We start from the raw sequence: 22,617 nt of genomic DNA, 5'->3' as shown, positions 1-22,617 counted from the left end.
TGTCAACATGAACACAACTTTAGTGATAAGGTGGGCATCGAGACCGGAAAATCGGAATATCGAGCCCGCATCGAATGGAAAAACATAAGAAAAAAAAACCATGTTGATTAAAAAGTTAACAAGCCTGCACCTAAATGAATCATACAAGTTCAAACCAGTTCTGGTGCCGGTTTCACACCTTACAAAATCGGAACGGACCGGACTAACAGCGTATTTAAGTCCAATGCTAAATTTCTAATCTCATAACTAAGATTTTCCCAAGCCCAACTTCAAAACACCTTTTTTTTCTAGGCCCAATAATCTCTCTTTAGAAATTGAATCATTTGTGAATTTTTAAGCCAACAAAATAAAATTTTAGTTGGAATTTGTAAAAAAAAGAAAAGAAAAGAGAAATATATATAAAAAATATATATATCCAGTCTGAAATCGAAAAAATTGAAAACCGCACCGAAATTGGTTTAAACCAGATTGGCTGATTTCATAAAAAAATTTCACCAAAATCAGACCGAACTGCACCTATTGAATAGTTTTGGTTCTAATATGAGGTGAAAATCGAACTGGACCACGCCCACCCCTAGTGACAACAATTTTAAAAACATAAAATTATCATTGAATAAATGCAAATTTAGTAAGTAGTTGTTCTACATGTCACGTGTGTCATTTATGTAGTAACGACAACTCTCGCTATTATAGAAAAGAAAAAAAACTCTCGTTGGATAACAATAATGACAAGTCTCTTTTGCTTTAAGTTTTGGTTGATCCGTGTTTCGTTAGTACTCCAGCACTTTGGGACAGAGCATAGACGCAGTTTATCACGTTCGGTGCATAGTTTAAACACCACTTCCTCATCAAAACTCGGAAAACTATTAACAAGTGTATCGTGAACATTTAATTTGTTGGCTATAATTAAAAAGAACAAAAAAAAAGGAAAGAATCTATAATTAAATTTGTATCCAAATACAGCAAACAACCACCTGCATATTGCATGTATATTTGAAATTCCAATTCCATGTTCAAAATATTCATCCCTAAAACAAAAACTTGTCCTTTTTTTGGGTTGACATACTTAAACTTGTTTTTACCTCCTCAAACAAGTAAAGCCAAATCCTAATTATAAAGATTCGTGATCTATTCCCCCACATAATTAACTATTTCTGAACTGTTTAGCTGTCTCAAGATGGGATTTCATACCCTTTTTGTGGATTTCCTCCAAAACTATACACTAACAAGTCAGTCCTCATTAGATCTCATTCTTTTTTTCCTTTTTTTATTTATAATTTTTATAACATAGTAAGCAAAAGCTGAGCAAAAAAGAAAAAAGCAAGAAAGAGAAGGCTGCAGGTGAAGAAAAAGTTCGAGAAACCAAAAAAAACAGACACTCCATTCAAAAACCAGCTAGCAATTGAGTGATCATGAGAATGGAATAGAAAGAGGGAAAGACGTCCTTCTCCCTCCTTCCATCTCTCTAAGCACTTTTTCTCTCTAATGTGTACACATATATATCGCAGAAGAGTTATGTGGCGGAAGAGAGAAAAAGCAAAGCAAAGCAAAGAGAGACAGAATGAGGAAAAGAAAGAAAAAGGGAGAATATGGGCAGCGAGAGAAAGCGAGGAAGAGTCTCTGGGGTTGCCACGTGGCAAGTTTTGAATGGTGTTGAGCTTCAACTACAAGAACAACAACAACATCAACCAAAACAAGAACAAGAGCACCACTTCCTCTCTCTTCTCTCTCTCTCTCCTGCCATGTCAGAGTGTAACCCCGTCCCTATGACCCCGGCGAATCCGTATTTGTATGCTTCTCTCTCTAAAAGTCTCACACTTTCTCTCTCTAAAAAAATTAAAAAGGAAAATTAATAAGATTGGAAAAACAAAAACTATCTCTTTCCTCTCTATTTATTTAATTTGTCTCCCTTCGCTTTCTCTCTCTTTCTCGTATCTCTCACAGCCTGCCTTCCATGCCCTAAACCTCTCCCACCTCTCCCACCTCCCCTACCTCCCCTACCTCGTCAGCTCTTTATCTCAATCTAGCTATCTGGCTCTTTTGCTCTGTATATTGGGTTTTTGATCCATTACTTGATTGGTAAGCTTCTTAATTCATCTGGGCACTCTTTGTTTCTCTGGTTCTTGCTCATTTCCTGGTTGGTATGTTTTGGGTTTGTGAATTCGTGTGACTTCCAACTCACCCATGTGTGCTTTCTTGCTCATTCTGTTGTGGGTTTTGTTTGATTCTTGAAAGATTGTGTTTTTAAGCTTTGATTGATGTGGAATGGTTGGTGTTCTTGTATAGTGGCGTATTGGTTTTCTAAATTGTGTTAGAAGTCATGAATAGGTGGTGAAATGGGGTTTTGTGTTTGGCAGTAGTTGAATGTGTTTGCATGATTAAGTTCTTTTGTTTGATTGTTAATTCTATCACTACTTTGGTAGATTGCATTGGGCATTTGATAAGTGATAGTTTGGAAAAGATGGTTCAATCGTTCAATTGTTGGGTCTATAGTATGTCGGACTTAGCACTAATGTTACAGTACATAAACTAGTTCTGTTTGCCGTTTGTAGGTCTCACTAGATTGTCTTGTTAGCTGATGATGCTCCGAAGTTGGCATTTGGCAATGTACCTTATAACTGTTTATCTCATATGAGATTTCAGTGAGTAGCACTTTTGTAGCAGATCTTAAGGCTGAGTTAGTGGGGAGCCTTTACTGTGACCCTTGGTAGCAGTTAAATAATTCGTTTTTATATGTCCCAAAATATTGATTGAATTTGCTTAGCTCTACTGAATCTAAATTTTGGTCCGCTCAGTCACCTGCATCCATTTTCCTTGACAAATTTACTGTAGTTTATATAAAGTTGTTCTCTTTATGTTAACATTAACTGTTAATGTGAAAATTTGCAGTGCCTGAATACGTGTGTGGAAGCTCCGATGCCTTGACTAATTCATCGACATGCTTGCTGTCACTGTTGACCACATATGTAGGACCGAAGACTAAAAGATGAAGGAAGGCAGTTCTTCGCCGAGTAAAATGATTAACAGAAATTGGGTCTTGAAACGAAAACGTAGAAAGCTTCCTCATGGACCTGATATATCTAATGGAAAAGAAGACGGTTCGGCAGCCTCGGAATCTCCAAGGAAGACTTCCTCTTCAGTTAAGCGCAGGCTGAATAATGAAATAGTTTCTGATCGATTTTCATCCAAGAAGAAAGGAAATGACGGGGTCAGTTTTTATATAATTGATTAATTGGTCTACCGTTTTTATTTAATCTGAAGAATTCATAAAGCAAATCCTCACTGGAATAACTTTATCATAGGGTGGTAATTTGGTTTCCAGTTAGTTTTTTGATATTATTCTTCAGTCACTCTAGTCTGATCTTTGTTTATGGTGGTGGTGTTTTAATTCAAACATTTACAACATGTGGTTTCCAATTCTCCATACGAAATTTATTCAGCAGCCTACCTACTTAAGTCATCTCTCAGGTGCATGCATGTTTTTGTGATTTGAAATACCATACGAAGCTCTTTAAGGAACAGCAGCCCAATGTTTTGAATAGCCATGAAAATGGAACCAATCTAGTCTGCCTAAAGTTAAATTTATTCCTGGGTCACATTATATGTGGATGATAAACGTCAGAGGTTTTATCAATGGAAGAGTCCAAGTGACAGAAATGGGAACTATTATTTTAGAACATGTTATTGAGAATACAATTTAGTTGCTGAACTGAGGGTTCCTGGTCTGCTGAAGGTTTAGAGAAACACAAAAGTGGGCTCGTGAGTTTTTAGGGTTTGCATTTCTGTTGAGTCTTTTGACACAATACGTGGTGGTAATACATATTAGTTTATAAGACTGACGGCAAGGTCTCCCAAATACAGTAACAGCATGTGTAGTGCAGCTTACACTGCCTACAGGGTACAAAATATTATGCACATTAGCTGTCTCATGTTTGCTTTAGGGTGATGATTGTTCTATGCTTTTTAAGTTGGACTTTAGGTCAGGTTGTGACATTATTTTTCTATTCACTTTTTGGTCTTTTGTTGTAATCAAACTTCTTTAAATTTTTTTGAAGTTGTGTTCCAATTTGGCCAGCACTGAACTCTATATGCCACATTCCACCTTGTTACATTTAGGTTTATGCAAATTTTGGCAGTACTCTTCCCTGCTAATTCAGCGGGATAGTTGTGTGTGTAATCTTTTTATGAGGGCACTGCAGTTTGAGAACAAGTGAAAACATTCATCCTGTTAAATATGTTATTCTGCTCGTTATGTCTATTCTGTAACATCAATTCTTATTAAGCATGCTCTGACTTCATGCAATATTTTGTCTAATCCCAGTATTTCTATGAATGCGTGATCTGTGACCTTGGTGGTAACTTGTTGTGTTGTGATAGCTGCCCCCGAACCTATCATCTCCAGTGTCTTAATCCACCTCTTAAGGTATATTTATTTTGACTGCACTGTGCTAGCTTGTTTTTTCATGATCCATTTTCTTCGGTTTAGCTGTACTAATATGCCATTCTTGTTTTTCTCTTTGTTGTAAATTATTTATTGTGAAATTCATCACCTGAAGCGCATTCCGAATGGGAAGTGGCAATGCCCAACTTGCTGTCAGAAAAGTGATCTGCTTGAGCCCATAAACTATTTAGCGGATACCATTTCAAAACGAGCAAGAACAAAGAGTGTCACTGCGAAGTCCAAAACTGGAGTTACGTCATCTGACAGGGAAAAAGTATCACAGATTTTCGGAAACTCTATTGTTGCAAAGAAAAGATCCTCAAGCAAAGGAAAAACTGTTTTAACTCATGGAATCAAATTCTTTGAAAAGAAACCATTCTCCCAGATAGATATACCTTGTAGCACCAAGCCGAGTCATTCAACAGTTGGTGGTTCTGTGGACGGTATTTCATCATGTGAGAATGTTGACGATAAAAAAAGATCTAACTTTTCCCCAGAAGATGATTCCACAGACAGAAAGTTGAGCTCTCCTGCTAAAGAAGTTTCATCTCATTCTAAAGTTACAGCTTCGGAGACAAATGAAGAAGCTCCTGAGGAATTTGCCTGTCCTGAGGTGAAGCCTGTCCTGTCTTGTACTGATGCATCTCCACGTAAGACCATAGTTCTTGCGATCAGTGCTACCACTGGCAAGGCCAGAAAAAGGAAACACAAAGGCAATAACGATAAGAGTAAAAAGAAGAAGACCGATAAGGGAAAATCTGTTAGTACTTCTAAACAATCTGGATCTAAAGCAAGTACTGCAAGCCTGAGGATTGGTAAAGCACTTCGTAAGCATAAATCTGTCAACCATGGGGTTTCTGCATCCTTGTCAAGAGAGGACATTGAAATCAAGAATTCAGATGTCCAGAACAAAGACGAGGTATCTTTCAATTTTCTGATTCTATATTGAACCCTTGTTTATATGTAGGGATCATCATTGGTTGTTGATGACTTCTCAGTAGTTTTCATAATCATGCTGACTTATTGTTACTGTTTATTATGGTTAATTTAGGAAATATATGTTCCTGCTGTAGTTGTTAATGCTGGGATTTTGTCCTTCTTTATAGTTATATGTAGTAAATATCATTGTGGTTTTTTTTTTCAGGAGCTTCCTGAGGGAGAAAAAGACCCGTCACATAATGTAGATAAAGCTGGAAGTCATGTAGTTGAAACACTAATTTGTAATGATAGTTTTTCTGCTGAACCTCTGCAGGTAAATGAGTTTCCTAGAATGTTGTGTAAAAAAATGAATTTTATTGAATGTTTTTATTCGGGTTTATATATGGACAATATGCTCCTTGTTTTGGTTACTTAATATCACCATACAGATTATTTTGTTTCTTGTATGCCCGTGTCACAGGTTGATCGAGTTTTGGGATGTCGAGTTCAAGGTGATAATGCTGACTCTCGTCACTTATCTGTGGCAGCTGCTCATGATCTGTGTTCTGTTGATTTGCAAGTCTCAGATACTCAAACCAGATTATCAGATGGGAATTCTGCTTGTGATAATGACATGGATGTCAGAGCTGCTGAAAATCTTACTGAGGGTTGTGAAAATGTTGTCAAGGGTGCTGATGGGGATGAAAGCATGAAGGATGATGTTAGAGTGGACAAAATGAATGTGTACAGAAGATCCATGAACAAAGAAGGTAAAAAAGCTAACTCCATGGATGTGTCAAGGATGGGTACTAAGGATTCGGGTAACATAAATGGTAAGGATCAAGATGAATCTGCTGTAACTGCAGATGATTCGGGAAAAACACATGAAAGAATAGTGACTGCGGAGACTACCAAAGTTAGTTTGAAAAGTCATGATGATGATGAAGTTCCAGAAATTGAAACACACGTCTCTCCTGACACCAAAGACAAAAAAGATGTAGATACAGAAACTGGAATTAATAGCAGCGCTCAAAACAAAAGTCAGGGGCCCTCCTCACTGGCTGAACCTTCAGGTGGTAGCTGTGAGACCGTATTGTATGAATTTTTAATTAAGTGGACGGGTAAGTCTAACATTCATAATAGTTGGGTTTCTGAATCTGAGCTAAAAGTCTTGGCCAAGAGAAAACTAGAAAATTACAAGGCCAAGTATGGAACTGCTGTTATAAATATCTGTGAGGAACGATGGAAGCAACCACAGCGGGTGATTGGTCTCCGTAGTTTAAAAGATGGCTCAGGTGAAGCTTTCATAAAATGGAATGGTCTTTCTTACATTGAATGCACTTGGGAAAGATTGGATGAACCTGTCATTCAAAATTCTCAGAATCTGGTCGATCTATTTAGACAATTTGAGCAACAAACACTGGAAAAAGATGCTTCTAAGGATGATTCAAGAGGGAGGGATAGTTGTCAGCAAAATGAAATAGTTACTCTGACAGAGCAGCCTAAGGAACTGAAGGGAGGGTCATTGTTTCCCCATCAGCTTGAAGCACTCAATTGGTTGCGGAAGTGCTGGCATAAATCCAAGAATGTAATACTAGCTGATGAGATGGGGCTTGGTAAAACTGTGTCAGCTTGTGCTTTTCTTTCGTCATTATATTATGAGTTCAAAGCCACTCTGCCTTGTTTAGTCTTGGTTCCACTTTCCACAATGCCCAATTGGCTTTCTGAGTTCGCATTATGGGCTCCTGAGTTGAACGTCGTGGAATATCATGGTTGTGCTAAAGCAAGAGCCATTATTCGCCAGTATGAATGGCATGCTAGTGATCCGAACGCATTGAATAAAAAAACATCTGCTTATAAATTTAATGTTCTTTTAACTACATATGAAATGGTTCTTGCTGATTCCTCACATCTCCGTGGGGTTCCCTGGGAAGTTCTCATAGTTGATGAGGGTCATCGTTTGAAAAATTCAGGAAGCAAGCTTTTCAGCTTGCTTAATTCCTTGTCTTTCCAACATCGTGTACTGTTGACTGGTACCCCTCTTCAGAACAACATTGGTGAAATGTATAACTTGCTTAATTTCTTGCAGCCGGCTTCATTCCCTTCGCTATCTTCATTCGAGGATAGGTTTAATGATCTTACAACTGCAGAAAAAGTGGATGAATTGAAAAAACTTGTTGCTCCACATATGCTTCGGAGGCTTAAAAAGGATGCTATGCAGAATATCCCCCCCAAGACTGAACGGATGGTTCCTGTTGAGCTGTCCTCTATCCAAGCTGAATACTACCGCGCAATGCTCACAAAGAATTATCAGATATTACGGAATATTGGGAAAGGGGTGGCACAGCAGTCAATGTTGAACATTGTAATGCAATTAAGGAAAGTCTGCAATCATCCTTATCTCATACCAGGCACTGAACCTGACTCTGGGTCTGTAGAGTTCCTTCATGAAATGCGGATAAAAGCTTCAGCCAAGTTGACTCTGTTGCATTCTATGCTTAAGATTTTGCACAAAGAAGGTAACAGAGTCCTAATCTTTTCACAGATGACCAAGCTACTAGATATCCTTGAGGATTATTTGGCCATAGAATTTGGACCTAAAACATATGAGAGAGTAGATGGCTCTGTTTCAGTCACTGATCGTCAATCTGCAATTGCGCGTTTTAACCAAGATAGAAGCCGATTTGTCTTTTTGTTATCAACACGCTCTTGTGGCCTTGGTATCAATTTGGCAACAGCTGACACTGTCATTATCTATGATTCTGATTTCAACCCACATGCTGATATCCAAGCTATGAATCGAGCACATCGAATTGGACAGTCAAAACGACTTTTGGTATATAGGCTTGTAGTTCGTGCTAGTGTTGAAGAGCGCATCTTGCAGCTTGCAAAGAAGAAACTTATGCTTGATCAGCTTTTTGTGAATAAGTCGGGATCCCAAAAAGAAGTGGAAGATATTATAAAATGGGGAACAGAGGAGCTTTTTAATGATTCTCCTAGCGCTGATGGAAAAGATACAGACGAAAATAATAGTAACAAAGATGAGGCAGTGACAGATGTAGAACATAAGCATAGGAAGCGAACTGGTGGCCTGGGGGATGTGTATAAGGATAAATGTACAGATAGCAGCAACAAGATTGTGTGGGATGAAAGTGCAATTTTAAAGTTGCTAGACCGTTCAAACCTTCAGTCTGGATCAACTGATATTGCTGAAGGAGATTTGGAAAATGACATGCTTGGCTCAGTAAAGGTGAAGTATTAAACTTTCTAATGCATTTGTTGTTTATTTATGCATTGATAATAAGTTTTATGGTGATTTTATATCAGTTACCACTTGAAATCATTACTGTTTGAGGGTTTTTTCCCGTTTGAATCTGGGGTTGCCATGAATAATTTTTTTGTTACATATTAAGACGTGGTGGTTTATTACAAAATTATTTTTTTTGCCTAAGGCAACTTGTATTCCCATAACATCAGCTTTGGATCCGCTCTTGTTTATACTTTAAACTGAACTTGCATGCAAAATTTTACAAAATTTGCATTTCTGTGTTCTGCATTATGACATATGACTTGTAAAACTGAATTGCTTTATGATCCATCAATTGGGGCAAGGGCTGAGTCAAGTTAGTTGTAGATTCAGGCCCTTTCGCCATGTCAGCTTGTTTATAACCTTGTCCTGAGACATGCATCTCCGTCGGTGAGAGTTATTGGTAAATAATTGAGTTCGTGACTTAACTAGTTATGCTTTTCCCATGTTTTAAATTGGGTACTATGCTTTTCCCATGTTATATGCATTTTTAGTTGCATGCATATTGATCCTGTTATCCTACTTTAAGCTGTTTTTATCTTGCATGAAAGTTGCCTATAAGGACTAATAGTCAACAAAATTAAGAAACCAATTTCTTCTCTGTTGTTGTTTATCTCATACTAACTTATCGCTTTACCAGTCCATCGAATGGAATGAGGAACCAGCTGAAGAGCAGGTAGTTGAATCACCTGTAGGTGCAAGTGATGATATTTGTGTACAAAATACCGAAAGGAAAGAGGATAACATGGTTACTGTTACTGAAGAAAATGAATGGGACAGACTATTGCGTCTTAGGTAACAAACTATTCTATTGTCACCTATGTTCAGTGTTATCATGTGTTATTACTGCTACTCTACTAATCTGCTAATAGGATTAATACATCTATATTCGAATGTATATATAAAGTGGATCTAAATGTGTTGTACATTAAAAGGAGTAAAATGAAATGAAGGATTTTAGAGAGCAATTACAGACTTGAGATTTAAATACTTCTGAATTGTCATTTGCAATTTTTCGGGCTTGTAGGTGGGAGAGATATCAAAGTGAGGAGGAAGCAGCTCTTGGTCGGGGGAAGCGCCTGCGGAAAGCTGTTTCTTACAGGGAAGCATATGCTGCACACCCAACTGAAACATTGAGTGAGGTACTTCAGTTAGACATATGTTTAAATGAAGAATAATCCTTTTTCTAGTCTGCCTTTCATTTGTATCTGCAGTTTCACGCTGCTGCTGAAAATATCACTAAGAAAAACTTTCGTTTTCTTTTTCAACTGTATATACACTTTCTTAAAATATAAAACCCCCTCTATGACTGAATTTTATGTTGTAAATTGGCTGAGCTTGTTTCAGGCCTTCCACTTCTAACTTTTCTTTTGACTTGCATGGATTCATTTATGGTGCAAAGAATTTTTTTACTCAGCCACCTGGACCATCTGGGCAAGAGTTTGTTGCATAATTTCATTGGGTTAAGTTGCTTATCCATATTGCTTCTAATAGTTTGCTTGTATAAGCAGAGTGGTGCGGAAGAGGAACGTGAGCCTGAACCAGAGCCAGAGCGGGAGTACACACCTGCTGGACGAGCTCTAAAAGCAAAATTGTAAGTTCAGAATCTCTTCAAGTAATTCTACCATAATTGCTTTAGTTCAGGAGTTGAGATTGATTTTATTGTGTAGAAAGCTGCCGCACAATTGTCAAGCAGTTTTTTTAAGTACCTAGTTGTGTTTGGTAATAGGGATATACATGTCTAACTTTCACATTTTTGAGGTATGTGCGATTCATTTGAGTCAAGCATTATTTAAATTTTAAAGATTTAAGAACTGGAGTCTTAACATATGGACTTTATCAAATTTGAACTGGATGGGGAGAGTACTACACATCAAGGGGAAAAACAGGCGTTTTATTTTGAAGTGGAAATTATTTCAGATTTTAATGGTCACCAAATTATTGAGTTGTAGGCATTTAGACTGGTGCAAGTATAATAGTAGTAAGTTTTCATGCATTGTTTGACAGTCGATTACTTTTTTATTTATTATTCAACAGTGCTAAGCTCCGAGCTAGACAAAAAGAACGGCTCGCTCAGAGGAATGCAATTGAGGAATCTCATCCTAGTGAGGGACTGCCTGTTGAGTCACTTCCTCCGTGTCCCACCAATCCTGCCAAAGATGGGGATCAAGCGACTGGACTGGTTCAATTTTTCAGAGAGAGGCCTTCAGTAATTGACTTGGAGGATAACAAGTTAGATGCTCCCAAGGCCAAGACTGACTCTCCCTTACGGTTGGGCAGACAATCAAAACATAAAAGCAGCCGCCTTGATCTTTCTGTCAATCCTCTTGACTACCTGTCTCCTGACATTTTCTTTCCAAGTCACCAATCTCAGCGAACCAGCATGACCAACTCAGTGCCCCCAAATAATTTGTTACCTGTTCTGGGACTTTGTGCTCCCAATGCTAGTCAAATAGAATCATCAAATAAGAACTTCTCAAGGTCAAATTGCAGACAGAAAGGAGCTCGGCCAGAGTTTCCATTTAGTCTAGCTCCTCAGTCTGGGACTTTGTCTGAGACAGATGTAAATGGTGATGAAGTGAAATTATCAGGTGCATCAGCGGAAGTATCACGTCTCAAGAATAACATCCCAAATGGTGGTTTGCCATTTAGGCCGGTACTCTCTCTCTCTCTCTCTCTCTTCCGGTTTATAAGTTTTGTTGATACATGTGTGTTGGTTTATAAGTTTTGTTGATACATGAATCATGATCATAATGCTAGGTCTGTTTGCAGTATCCTCCGGCTATTCAGGGAAACAGTTATGATCGTCCAGAAAGTTCTGGTGCTGCTTTTTCAGATTTCCAGGAGAGGATGGCACTGCCTAACTTACCTTTTGATGAGAAATTGTTACCAAGATTCCCGCTTTCAACTAAGAGCATACCAAGTCCACATTTTGACTTCTTGCCTAGCTTGTCATTGGGTAGCAGACTTGAACCTTCCAATGGCTCCTTGCAAGAACTTCCAACAATGCCATTGTTCCCCAATTTAAAATTACCCCCACAAGATGCACCCAGATATAATCAACAAGACAGAGAAGTGCCTCCCACCTTGGGTTTGGGACATATGCCAACTACATTTCCATCATTCCCTGATAACCACAGGAAGGTGCTTGAAAACATAATGATGAGGACTGGGCCTGGATCAAGCAACTTGTTTAAAAAGAAATCAAAAGCAGATATCTGGACGGAAGATGAACTTGATTTCCTCTGGATTGGTGTTCGTAGGCATGGAAGGGGCAATTGGGATGCAATGCTAAGAGACCCAAGGTTGAAGTTCTCGAAGTTTAAAACTTCGGAAGATTTGTCAGCTAGATGGGAGGAGGAGCAACTCAAGATTTTGGATGGGCCATCTTTCCCAGTGTCCAAATCAGCCAAACGGACTACCAAATCCTCACAGTTTCCATGCATATCTGATGGGATGATGGCACGGGCACTGCATGGAAGTAGACTTGTCACACCGCCAAAATTTCAACCCCACTTGACAGACATGAAGCTGGGTTTTAGTGATCTTACATCTGGCTTTCCGCATCTTGAAGCATCAGATAGAGTTGGTTTGCACAATGAGCAATTTCCCCCCATTCCAACTTGGTTTCATGAAAAATTCCGGGCAAATTTTTCCGGAGATTCTTCTGCTGGAGTTTCTGACAGACCAGGGACGTCTTCCAATGTTCCCATTGAGGAGCCATTTGTTGTCACTTCTTTTGGAACCAGTTGCTTGGGTTTGAATTCCTCAAGCAGCTATGATGTACAGAAGAAGGAAGATGAACAGGGTGCCTATAAGTATGGGAAGTTGCCTTGTCTTCTTGATAGATCACTGAATGTTTTACGTGATATGAATAATAATTTGGGAAGGGGTGAACCTACCAGTTCAGGATTTCTACCTGATCCCAAGAGGGGGCTTTTAAAGGGGAAAGATCTTGCTGGAAGTAGTTCTTCAAAGGACAAGCTACCCCATTGGCTACGGGAAGCTGTAAGTGCTCCTGCTAAACCCCCAGCACCTGACCTGCCACCTACAGTGTCAGCAATAGCCCAATCTGTTCGGTTGTTATATGGGGAGGATAAGCGAACTATTCCTCCCTTTGTGATTCCAGGCCCACCACCTTCGCTACCAAAGGATCCAAGACGGAGTTTAAAGAAGAAAAGAAGGCAGAAATCACGTCTGTTTAGGCGGATTCCACCCGAAATTGCTGGAAGCAGCCAGGACTTTCAGAGCACACACTTTGGTGACAATGCTTCAAGCTCCATTCCTATGGCCCCATCATTTCCATTGCTTCCACAATCAATGGTTGCAACTTCAGGCCTTTCACGGATTGAATCTGACCTCAGTGCGCCTCTCAGTTTAAATATGGCAAACCCATCATCCTCATTGCCGCATCTGAATCATCAGAAGAAGACAATCATGGGAATGTCCCCTTCACCTGAAGTGCTTCAATTGGTAGCATCCTGTGTTGCTCCAGGTCCACATCTGTCAGCAGCTTCTGGCATGGCAAGCTCAAGCTTTCATGACACAAAGCCCTCGTTGCCAAACTCAGTTGACCAAGTAGGACTTTTGGACTCCCAAACTGCATTTGGAAGCAAGGAGGCTAAGCAGGGCTCACCTCTTAAGGTGTGTGATTCACTTGGGAAAGATAGAACATGTGATACTGAAAGTGGGGATTCCAGCAAGACTCAATCAGATCCCTCTAGGACAGAACGGCCCGATGTAGAGGAAATTTCTTCTGAGGGCACTGTCTCAGATCATCCTCTGAGTGATCGGGAACCGTAGCTGTAATATGGGATTAGAACATAGTTATTCTTTCATGTTATTCAAGGCTCCGATGTGCTTGAATTTTTGTAGGTTTTTGTAGTGCATGATAAACTAGCCAATATAGGGTTATTTAGGATATATAATGTTGTGTAAAGCTTATGTAAGAGAATGAAAAATATAGTGCTGCCTTCTCATTTTACCATGGACCTTGCGTCCCCCTTATGTCTCATCAATGAGACAATATCTGAATAGTGATGCCCAATCAGTTGGCTTACTTCAGACCCAAAAAAAATCTGTTGGTTTACTTTTTCAATTTTTTTAAAGACTGGTTTTGGATTTATAATTTTCTGGTGGCCATTTTCCATATGGTGGTCTTGTGGAATTGCTGCTTTCTTTACAATGAGAGAGTTGTTTACAGTATGAATTGCTGCGTCGAGCAACCTTTATTCTCCATTAGTTTTGTATAAATTTGTTTTGGTTTTTAAGCATTTGGTTGGTTAAGTGACTTAAGAATCTTTCATACAGATTAAAACTGGTGTGAAGCCAAAAAAAAAAAAAATTAATGAGAAAGTTTATGAAAAAAAAAAAACAAAAAAAACCAATTTATAATCTAAAGTTAAAACAACTAATGATTCTCTTCATTTTGTTTTTTTATTCTCTCCTTGTATCAGGACTCATAATCTACTAAACTGGATGGGCAGCAAATAAAAAATTTCTTTTTTGTCCCCTATTCTCTCTCATCATACCAGAACTACCAATTTTGTCTTTTGCTTTGTTTGGTATCCCTTAAAAATTTCATGTGGCCTGTTTACTTGCAATTTTTCTGCCTCACAGACGGTACAGATACAGAACCCTACCAATAGGAATTCAGGGGATGCCTAGGGACTTGGATAAGTGACCATTAACTTTGAGACTCTGCTGATTGTAAACTATACTTGACATCAACAAGATCAGAAGAACAACAAATCTGAAATCGAAGAAAATAAAACATAAAAGTAAAGAGGATGAAGAAGAAGATGATTAATCGAACTGTATCTACTAGTCAGCCAGTACAAAAATGCATAAGCTAAAGTACCCATCAAGGTAGAAGCTAGAACAACCTCTCTCTCTCTCTCTCTCTCTCTCTCTCTCTCTCTCTTAGATGCCAAACCCTCTAACAATATACAAAATACCCATTACATCCAAGCCAAAGATACAAAGCTCAAGATCATTAGAATTGATATATATATTTCTAGTGAGGAGTGGTGATCAGTTTTGGACCAGCTGAGGTTCTGATGGGTTGGCCACAAACCTGGAGGAGAAGGCATAGAACTTGAAGTAATCTTGATCATCTAACAAGTTTCCACATCCACTTGCATCAAAGTTGAGAGAATAGCTCAATGGATCATAATGACACTGGAATGAACTTTGTCTACTAGCAGCCCCTATCCTTCTCCTATGTTTCTTTAGCTTCCTCACCAGTTTGGCCAGACAGGTACAGTGGGATGATGAACTCCTAAGACAATTAGCGGTGACTGCAGTACCCGAGGTTGCGGTGGTGCCGCCTTCATGACCACCAGCCTTGGTGGTGCATGTGGTCTTGGGCCAAGAAATAAGCCACATTGTATAAAAAATATATATTTATATATGTAGCTTTTCTAGTTATGTGTTGAATATAGATGTGTTTCTACTCTTTTAGAAATTGGAAGTGAGTGAATTGAAATGGAGAAAGTGATGTTGTAATGCAAGTGAGTTTGAGGGTGTATTTATAGGAAGTGAGGGGGTGCTGAGGGAGGTGTTATCTCACTTTTCTTAAAGTTAAATTGTTAAACAACATAGGTTATACCAGTAGGTTGCATGCAAAGCCAAAGTTTGAAACTTTGAATGGTTTTGTTGTACTTTTCAATGTATAAAAAATGTGTCATCCACATGGCGGAAAGCCAATGTGAACCTTTTTAATTGGCTTCAAATGGAGAAAGTATGCACTATTTCTCGAGCAATACACCATCTGATCAAAGATCCACAATCATCACATATTTCATATATAAGATACAAGAATTATTGTTACAATCATCACATTCATAAAAGAATAAGAATTATCAGCCCAGTGCATTTCAGGTACAAGAATTCACCTTTAATGGAAACACAATCCGGTTGAGAATATGAAAACAGTGTGATATACAAATTCTTTTCCAATAGAAGATACGAACGAATGAACTCGTCGATTTAACAGCTACAAACTCATTTCAATTAAACGGAAATTGGCATTATAGGAAAACCCTATTAGTGTTAATGATGAGATTTGTTGCAACTGAGGCTCCAACCGACATTTGAACGTAAAAGCAAGGTTAAGATGGTGAGTAATGACTATGATTAAGAGGAAAATGATTAAAGGTAGTGTAGGCAGTGATGCAGTGAGGCAGTGGCATCCCAATCTAATCCAAGTCTTTGTCAGAGAGGCAGAGAAATAATTTGACTGAGATGACCCAAGTGGGCAGCCTCGGTTGGTATAATATTCTTCACGTGGGTCCCATATATATCAACGAAACTGTCAACTCTAAGATCTGTGAATCCAATCCACCAGAATTTTGTAATTTTAATCTTTAGCAGAAAAGAAATAAATAAAAAAAAGTTATTATCAGAATTATATAATTGTTGTTTTTAAAGCCACACATTTGAGAACTATCCTTTAGAGTTATATGATTATATCTAGGGTTTGATTAATAATACATACAAGCAGAGCAGGGATATTCTTATTCCCTATCTCATAATCACCCTGTTATGATTCTTATAATTCTCTCTCTAATGCAACAATGGAATAATTTGTTTTCGCTTCTCTTTTTCCTTTTGGGTAATTGCTTTCCCAGTTGACGCTAAAACTCCCAGAGTCTTAAGAATAAGTAACAACCAAGTTGAAAGTTGATAACACGAAAAATCCAAGTACCAAAGTCCAATGTGTCAGAAAAACAAAGTTTTGTGAGTGTCTTGAAGAAAACATGCAAGAAGGCACAAGTCAATGGGGTGTGAGGCCCTGAGGCCTGAGGGCATCGATCACGTGGGTGGCTCTGATGAACTATCGGTTTTTATACTGAAAAAGAAACAGAAAAAAGTCGAGGAGTAGCCGCAGCTGCTGCTGCTGCTGCTGCACATGGCCCCCTACCCTCCTTTCATGGGTTTATTTGGAGATCTATTATATAAATTATTATACGTGAATTTGTATATTACGGGAATAACACTGTTTTGTTATTTTTAATCGATTACATTTCATCCAGTATGATAATTAATTAGTTGAGATAGCAAAATAATGTTATTCTGTGAGATGCAAGTTGTTCTCGTTTCTCCGACTCCATGCGTCCTCTTCTATGCCAAAGACATTCACTGGCTCAGTCACATTGATTGAAGTAAACAGGCCAAAAGCCAGAGATCTATCACTTACTTTTTTCTAACACCGAAAGCAAAAGAAGACCTATTGCCTATACTGTTAGTTCTTTAACACAATTTTTTGCTTCTGGTTTCATTACATATACGGATATAATGAGGAGATCTTAGAGAAGTCTGGTCAGTGGTCACTAGGTCACTTAGCCACTTGGGCACGGTAAGATGTGATTGAGCATAAAATCTAAGTACACTTTTGAAGTTCTGTTTGGACCTTTCGTAACCGGTTAGATGTGGTGTGCTGGTAAAAGAGCAGGATATTGAGATGTGAGGAGGTTAATTAGAGTTCATGGAGATTCGCATTTTGTTCTTCAATTTCCTCCAATAAAAAAAATTAAAAACAAAAAGTAAAAGACATGATGAAATATACTATATGTATATACGTAACCCTCTGATTTTAAGCATATACTTTATTACGTCTTAATAAGAAAAATATACCATATGTATATATGCGGGTGACATGACAAAAACAAACTTGAGACTTCCTCTAATATTGTAAAAGAGAAGCATCATTAGACTGACAACTAGTTGATATTGTTGTCTACAAGAGTCTCTCTTTTTTATGTTTATGAATCGCATATATTTTTAGAGTTATATGACATGTTTACTAATCCGTAATACAATTATTCTACAATAGAATAACCTTATTAGTAATCTTGTGCTCATAATTCGATAAAAATTTGATTTAATGTATATCATTTCTTTTTAGGTGAGACCCAAGGGTATCCACCGCCGACAGCAGTGACTAATTCCTTTCGCCGGGGGAGCTCTCCCAATAGAGGTAAACGGCTGGCCACGAAATGTGCTCCATTCCCATGGGCGGGGATCGAACCCCCAACCTCATGGTTAAGGAATGAGGTGAGCTACCACCACACCACATCTCATGGTTAATGTATATCATTTCTCTTTCAAGCATTTTGTATATTAAAATGAAATGTGAAAAACAATAGTATTAAATTGACCATCAACAATATAATAAGAACTAGCGCTGCACATTCTTACAACATGTGAGAGCATGAATATCATATTCATATATGTGATGAGTTCACGATTCATGATGAGATCAAAAGTGCATATATATTTTCTAATTTCATAACTGATATTGTAATATATATTATATGCTTAGGATCCTATGACAAATACTTTTATAGGTTTATAATGTTTAGAAGTTCTTCAAGCTGAGGCAGGTTTTATTTATTTTACTAATGATTTGGAATGACATAAAAATTAAAATAAACAGTAAAAAAGAATAACAAAAGCAAAAAAGAAGAAAAGGGAGAGAGGCATGGGCTTCCATTCTTCCTTTGCCGCTGTACTCTTCTGCCATAGTCATTTCCATCAATCCATATGCAGGAAATTATCAAGATAGACAATGTGCTCTAGACACTAGAAAGAATAAAATAATTTTAATGGAGATATGAACATGGGTCTGCCTTCATTTTGGCGAGAGGAGATTCTCAGATGGCCCAAATTTGCAAGAGAAAATATACATATATGATGAACAGATTTTCAGGCAATTAATTTGGGACAGAAGAAAGTGGGACAAAAGTGCTGTGAATGCAGATGAATTGAAATTTAAAGATTTCTTCGTCCAAACAAAAAAAAAAAAGAAACGTAAAGATTTCTATCTTACACTTCTCACGTACACATTTTCCTAGAGTCGCATAATTGTCTCGGTTTTCGGTTTGTAGACATCCTCCTCTTAAGAGTTTTACTTAAAGGGTGGATTTTGGTTCCACTTTTTCTAGTCAAAAAATTGTAGTGATGATCATGAAATTAAGGTTTAAATGTTAAAAATATGATAATATAATAGCATTGACTGGTGATCTGCTGCAAGATTCCTCTCTCTCTCTCTCTCTCTCTCTCTCTCTCTGCATGTGGCTAGAACATGCTCTTTGCAAGCATAAAATATACAAAAATATTTATGTATCAATACATTGTACTTTTTACATTGGTAATGAGGCTAGTGGCTATGTCAAAGGGATTTTCAAAGTCCATGTATATGGCTGCATTGATCTTCTCCCCTCTCTTTTAGCATTCTTTATAAGGCTAGCTAGCTAAGGGATCATATTCAAATTGGGTCTGTAAACTTGGTGGTGCATAAATATAAGTAGGGTTAAATTTCAACCCACATTCCAAGTCAACCGACCACTATTGTGTAGGGTAATTGACCCTAGATTAGAGGGTAGGTGCATATGCCACAATGGCTCTTCCCAATATGGTATTTTCTTTTGCAATCCATTAATTGGTTTCTGGGAAAAATTAGTATATTGTAAGAGCATCTCCAAAGAAAGAGGCAAAAGAGTAAGCGAACCTCATTTACCTTGCTACATTAGCATTTTCATGCTCCAAATATTGAAATTTGAACATAATATAAATGAAAACTGTTGAATAATTTGATTGATGCATCATGAAAAGGATTTGCCACAATTGAAAAGGAATATAGCTTCACATGTGAAGCCGCTTAATCAACAGACAAACTATTTTTGTTTTGTTTTTTATTACTTTATAAACACAAATGATTAACAACAAAACACACATAGTTAAAATGTGATATGTTCTGGAAAAGCATGACATGAAAATCAGCAGGCGATACCATTTAAGAGCCTAGACCATGGTATTTAGGTTCAAATACTGACAAGGCAAAAGAATAGGAGAATAATTTATTTGTACTCGTTGTATGAAACATGTATTTCACATATAACTTGAGGTGCCACTGACATTATATAGTTAAATGTGAGACATTGTCGTAAGACATCCATTTCATAAAACGCAACATGCAAGTTTTTCTATAAAAAAATCATGTGAAGTGAAACACACACATTCTTAACCCTAAAAATCTTACTGTGTGGAACTGTATATGAACGAACCCAATGTATCTGGGCACTAGCAATATATGCATCGAGTCTATTACAAAGATTATTAAAAGAAACAATGTAATTATAATAGCAGGATTTAATGGGTTATTTCTAGGGTTTGCAACTTTGCCTATGATGCCCTCTTTCTCGATTTCCATTCATTTAGCAATGAACCTGAGACAACTTGAGATTCTAACCATGTTTATTAAATGATCATCTCTCAATTAACGGTTACTTTAACTCGTTTAAAATATTGGAGGCCGGTGGAATTTTTTTTATATCTCAACTATAAATGTCTTGGTTAATTGAAAACTAGTTGAAAAGTAACACTTCAATTATAAATTATTTTGGGTTCAATTCACTTGGAAGTGGGAAGCCTTCTAGAAACATCAAAAGAATAGCAAACAAACGTAATGAAACTATGCAATGCATTCGATTAAGGGTTTATTTGGGAGTGATTTTGGATGGGCCAATAATCACTTTTATGGAAATTCATTTCTCTATATAATCATTTTAAGTGATTTTATAAATGTGCTTCTCCATAAAGGGCTCGTTTGGAAGTGATTCTAGATAGGCCAAAAACACTTGTCCATATAACCACTTTATGTGATTTTAAGTGATTTTATAGAGAATCACATAGGAGGTACTTCTCTCCACAATCTCTTAAAATCACTAAAGTGAGTATATGGGGAGAAGCACGTGGCCCATAAGTGATTTTGACCTATTTATACTCACTCCCAACTATAACTAAATTAAATAACAACATTATATAACTCCAATTAAACGGATTGCTTAATATGATCATCAAAACTTAATGAATTAAACCCAATCAAAGCAAAACAGCTTCACTTATCACCGAATTTTACTCTCTTTTTATTTTATTTATTTTATTTTTTTATTTCCTGTGGTTACCTTGGACATTGTGATTTTAAGAACTACATGAGTCATCATGTAAAAAGCTTTCTTTTTTAAGAATAAAAAATATTAAAAAATGTGCATGAGTCATCCATACATCTATTTTAATATGTGACTGCAAGCTTAAATTATTTAAGTTATTTAACAAATATTGCCATTCTATCAAAAAAAAAAAGTATATAAATATTGCCATATTGGGCCTGCAATTCAAGCCCATTGGAGCATCTCCTTATTGGGCCAATATGGTTCCCCAACCCAAAAGAAAGACGACACAACTTTTGATCTTCACTTGTTACCAAGTTGAAAACAAATAGGTTCAATATCAATGGAAAGTAGAAATTATGAGGCAAATTCAGAATGGTAATTCATTTCGAAATGCAAGGTGAAAATCATGATGCATTTCTCATACCTTTCTTTCGTTTAAACAATGAGCCGGTTTTTTTCTTCTTAATTTCCATTGTCCTTTTTTATTGATGCATCATTAAAAAAAACAGAATACGAGAGATACACAATGGGTGGAAAAGGAGAGAGAACACATATATAAAACAAAACACAGAAAATGGTAAAACATTCAAAATACCAGAAAATACCCTTAGTTAATGCAAACATTAAGAATTGAAATTGTTAATTAAATGAGGATAATATGGTAAATTCACACTTTTTAACATTAAAAGAAATTAAAAGAAAAATCAGATAAAATATTCTATTTTTATGGAACACAATCCCATTATCTTTTATAATTCTAAAATAAATTTAATTTTTTTTTAAAAAGCCTCACGCAGGCACGGAAGCGTGTGTGGAGAGGCTAGTTGATATAAAACTTGGGAAATAGTTAGGCATAAAACCTAGGTTTTCTTTAGACGGTGCATTTGTTGACGCATGAGTTGGGAATCTCTTAATTATATTTAACTTTTCAAACTAACTTCAAAAGCACTAGATTAACACACCAACATGAAATATCGTTTATCGAGCCTCCCTTAGTGTAAAAGGATTTTGAGTTCATTACCTGAAAATGCTTTAGAAGAAGGATTGACCTCGAGTTCATTGACATCCTATTTTTTGTTGTTGTTTTTATGGGTTAAACCCCTCTTATTTGTTAAAAATAAAATCCATTTTTTTTATTGTTGCCCAATGGGCTAATGGCTGGAAATCATTAGAATGGGAGGTATTGAAAAGAGTTTAAATTCTCATTCCCCAATATCGCTTATACAAATAAAATAATTGAAGAAATAACTCTAGCCCAATGGACTAAAGTGGTATTTCAGCCCCAAACTTTAAAATGATGTGACAAAATTTTATATTTAAAGCGTATAGCCGATCGGCTATACTCGCCAAATATATTAGAATATTTTAAAAGTATAGCCAGCCGGCTATACTTTCTAAATACATTCGAATATTATAATGTGTTAATCTAATGGTCAAGAACTTGTGTCAAAAATACATATATATATATATATATATATATATATATATATAGTTCTATATCAATTCAAAGTGAAATAACTATAGGCTGTATACCTATCGCCTCAAGTAAAGACTTTAAGCTGTAAATTTCACGTTTACAATTTATTGTGTTTTACATAAACAGCAAAGGGATGTAACGTGTGCTTTGGGGATGCCTTCAGTTAGAAGAACACTGATCTTACTTTCAACCCAAGAGAAAAAAGACTATTGATTTTATAATCAATAAAATTCATTTTTTTTTAATTGCCAACATTTCATAAAATTCAAATCATCTCGCAGCAATGTATGTATTACTTTTATTTTCTAAATAAGGACCAAGGTATTAACTTTATATTTTTATTATTCTCCAATGGGCTAATAGCTGGAAATCATTAGAATTGGAGGTATTGGAAAGAATTTAAATTCTCATTCCCCAATATCGCTTATACAAATAAAATAATTGAAGAAATAATTCTAGCCCAATGGACTAAAGTGGTATTTCAGCCCCAAACCTTAAAATGATATGACAAAATTGT

At 36.9% G+C, this 22,617-nt stretch overlaps 2 protein-coding genes across 4 annotated transcripts; one reads left to right on the top strand and one right to left on the bottom strand.

The window, feature by feature from the left end:
* The first annotated feature begins 1,798 nt into the window (after nt 1-1,798).
* On the top strand, nt 1,799-13,653 carry CHR4 (chromatin remodeling 4). 3 transcript variants are annotated; one of them, XM_088251658.1, is made up of 12 exons: nt 1,799-2,079; nt 2,553-2,707; nt 2,890-3,208; nt 4,322-4,423; nt 4,557-5,360; nt 5,586-5,693; nt 5,841-8,609; nt 9,307-9,461; nt 9,694-9,808; nt 10,178-10,260; nt 10,704-11,322; nt 11,427-13,653. In XM_088251658.1, the coding sequence occupies exons 3-12, from the start codon at nt 2,987-2,989 to the stop codon at nt 13,467-13,469; spliced, it is 7,020 nt and encodes a 2,339-aa protein (XP_088107784.1). In that variant the 5' UTR covers nt 1,799-2,079; nt 2,553-2,707; nt 2,890-2,986; the 3' UTR covers nt 13,470-13,653. The 3 variants fall into 3 exon arrangements, with proteins under 3 accessions (XP_088107784.1, XP_021826564.1, XP_021826562.1); XM_021970872.2 differs by lacking the exon at nt 2,553-2,707 and having other exon boundaries at nt 11,439-13,653; XM_021970870.2 differs by lacking the exon at nt 2,553-2,707.
* An 803-nt stretch (nt 13,654-14,456) lies between these two features.
* LOC148295217 (uncharacterized) lies at nt 14,457-15,183 on the bottom strand. Its single transcript, XM_088252736.1, has one exon. It carries the CDS (start codon nt 15,051-15,053, stop codon nt 14,700-14,702), a length of 354 nt encoding a protein of 117 aa, XP_088108862.1. The 5' UTR covers nt 15,054-15,183; the 3' UTR covers nt 14,457-14,699.
* Between the last annotated feature and the right edge of the window lie 7,434 nt (nt 15,184-22,617).

This window comes from Prunus avium, chromosome 4 (genome assembly GCF_965620075.1).
Source record: "Prunus avium chromosome 4, drPruAviu1.hap1.1, whole genome shotgun sequence".
Classification (NCBI taxonomy): domain Eukaryota; kingdom Viridiplantae; phylum Streptophyta; class Magnoliopsida; order Rosales; family Rosaceae; genus Prunus; species Prunus avium.
Note: the sequence above shows the minus strand (reverse complement) of the source record. Positions and strands in the feature narration are given on the sequence as shown.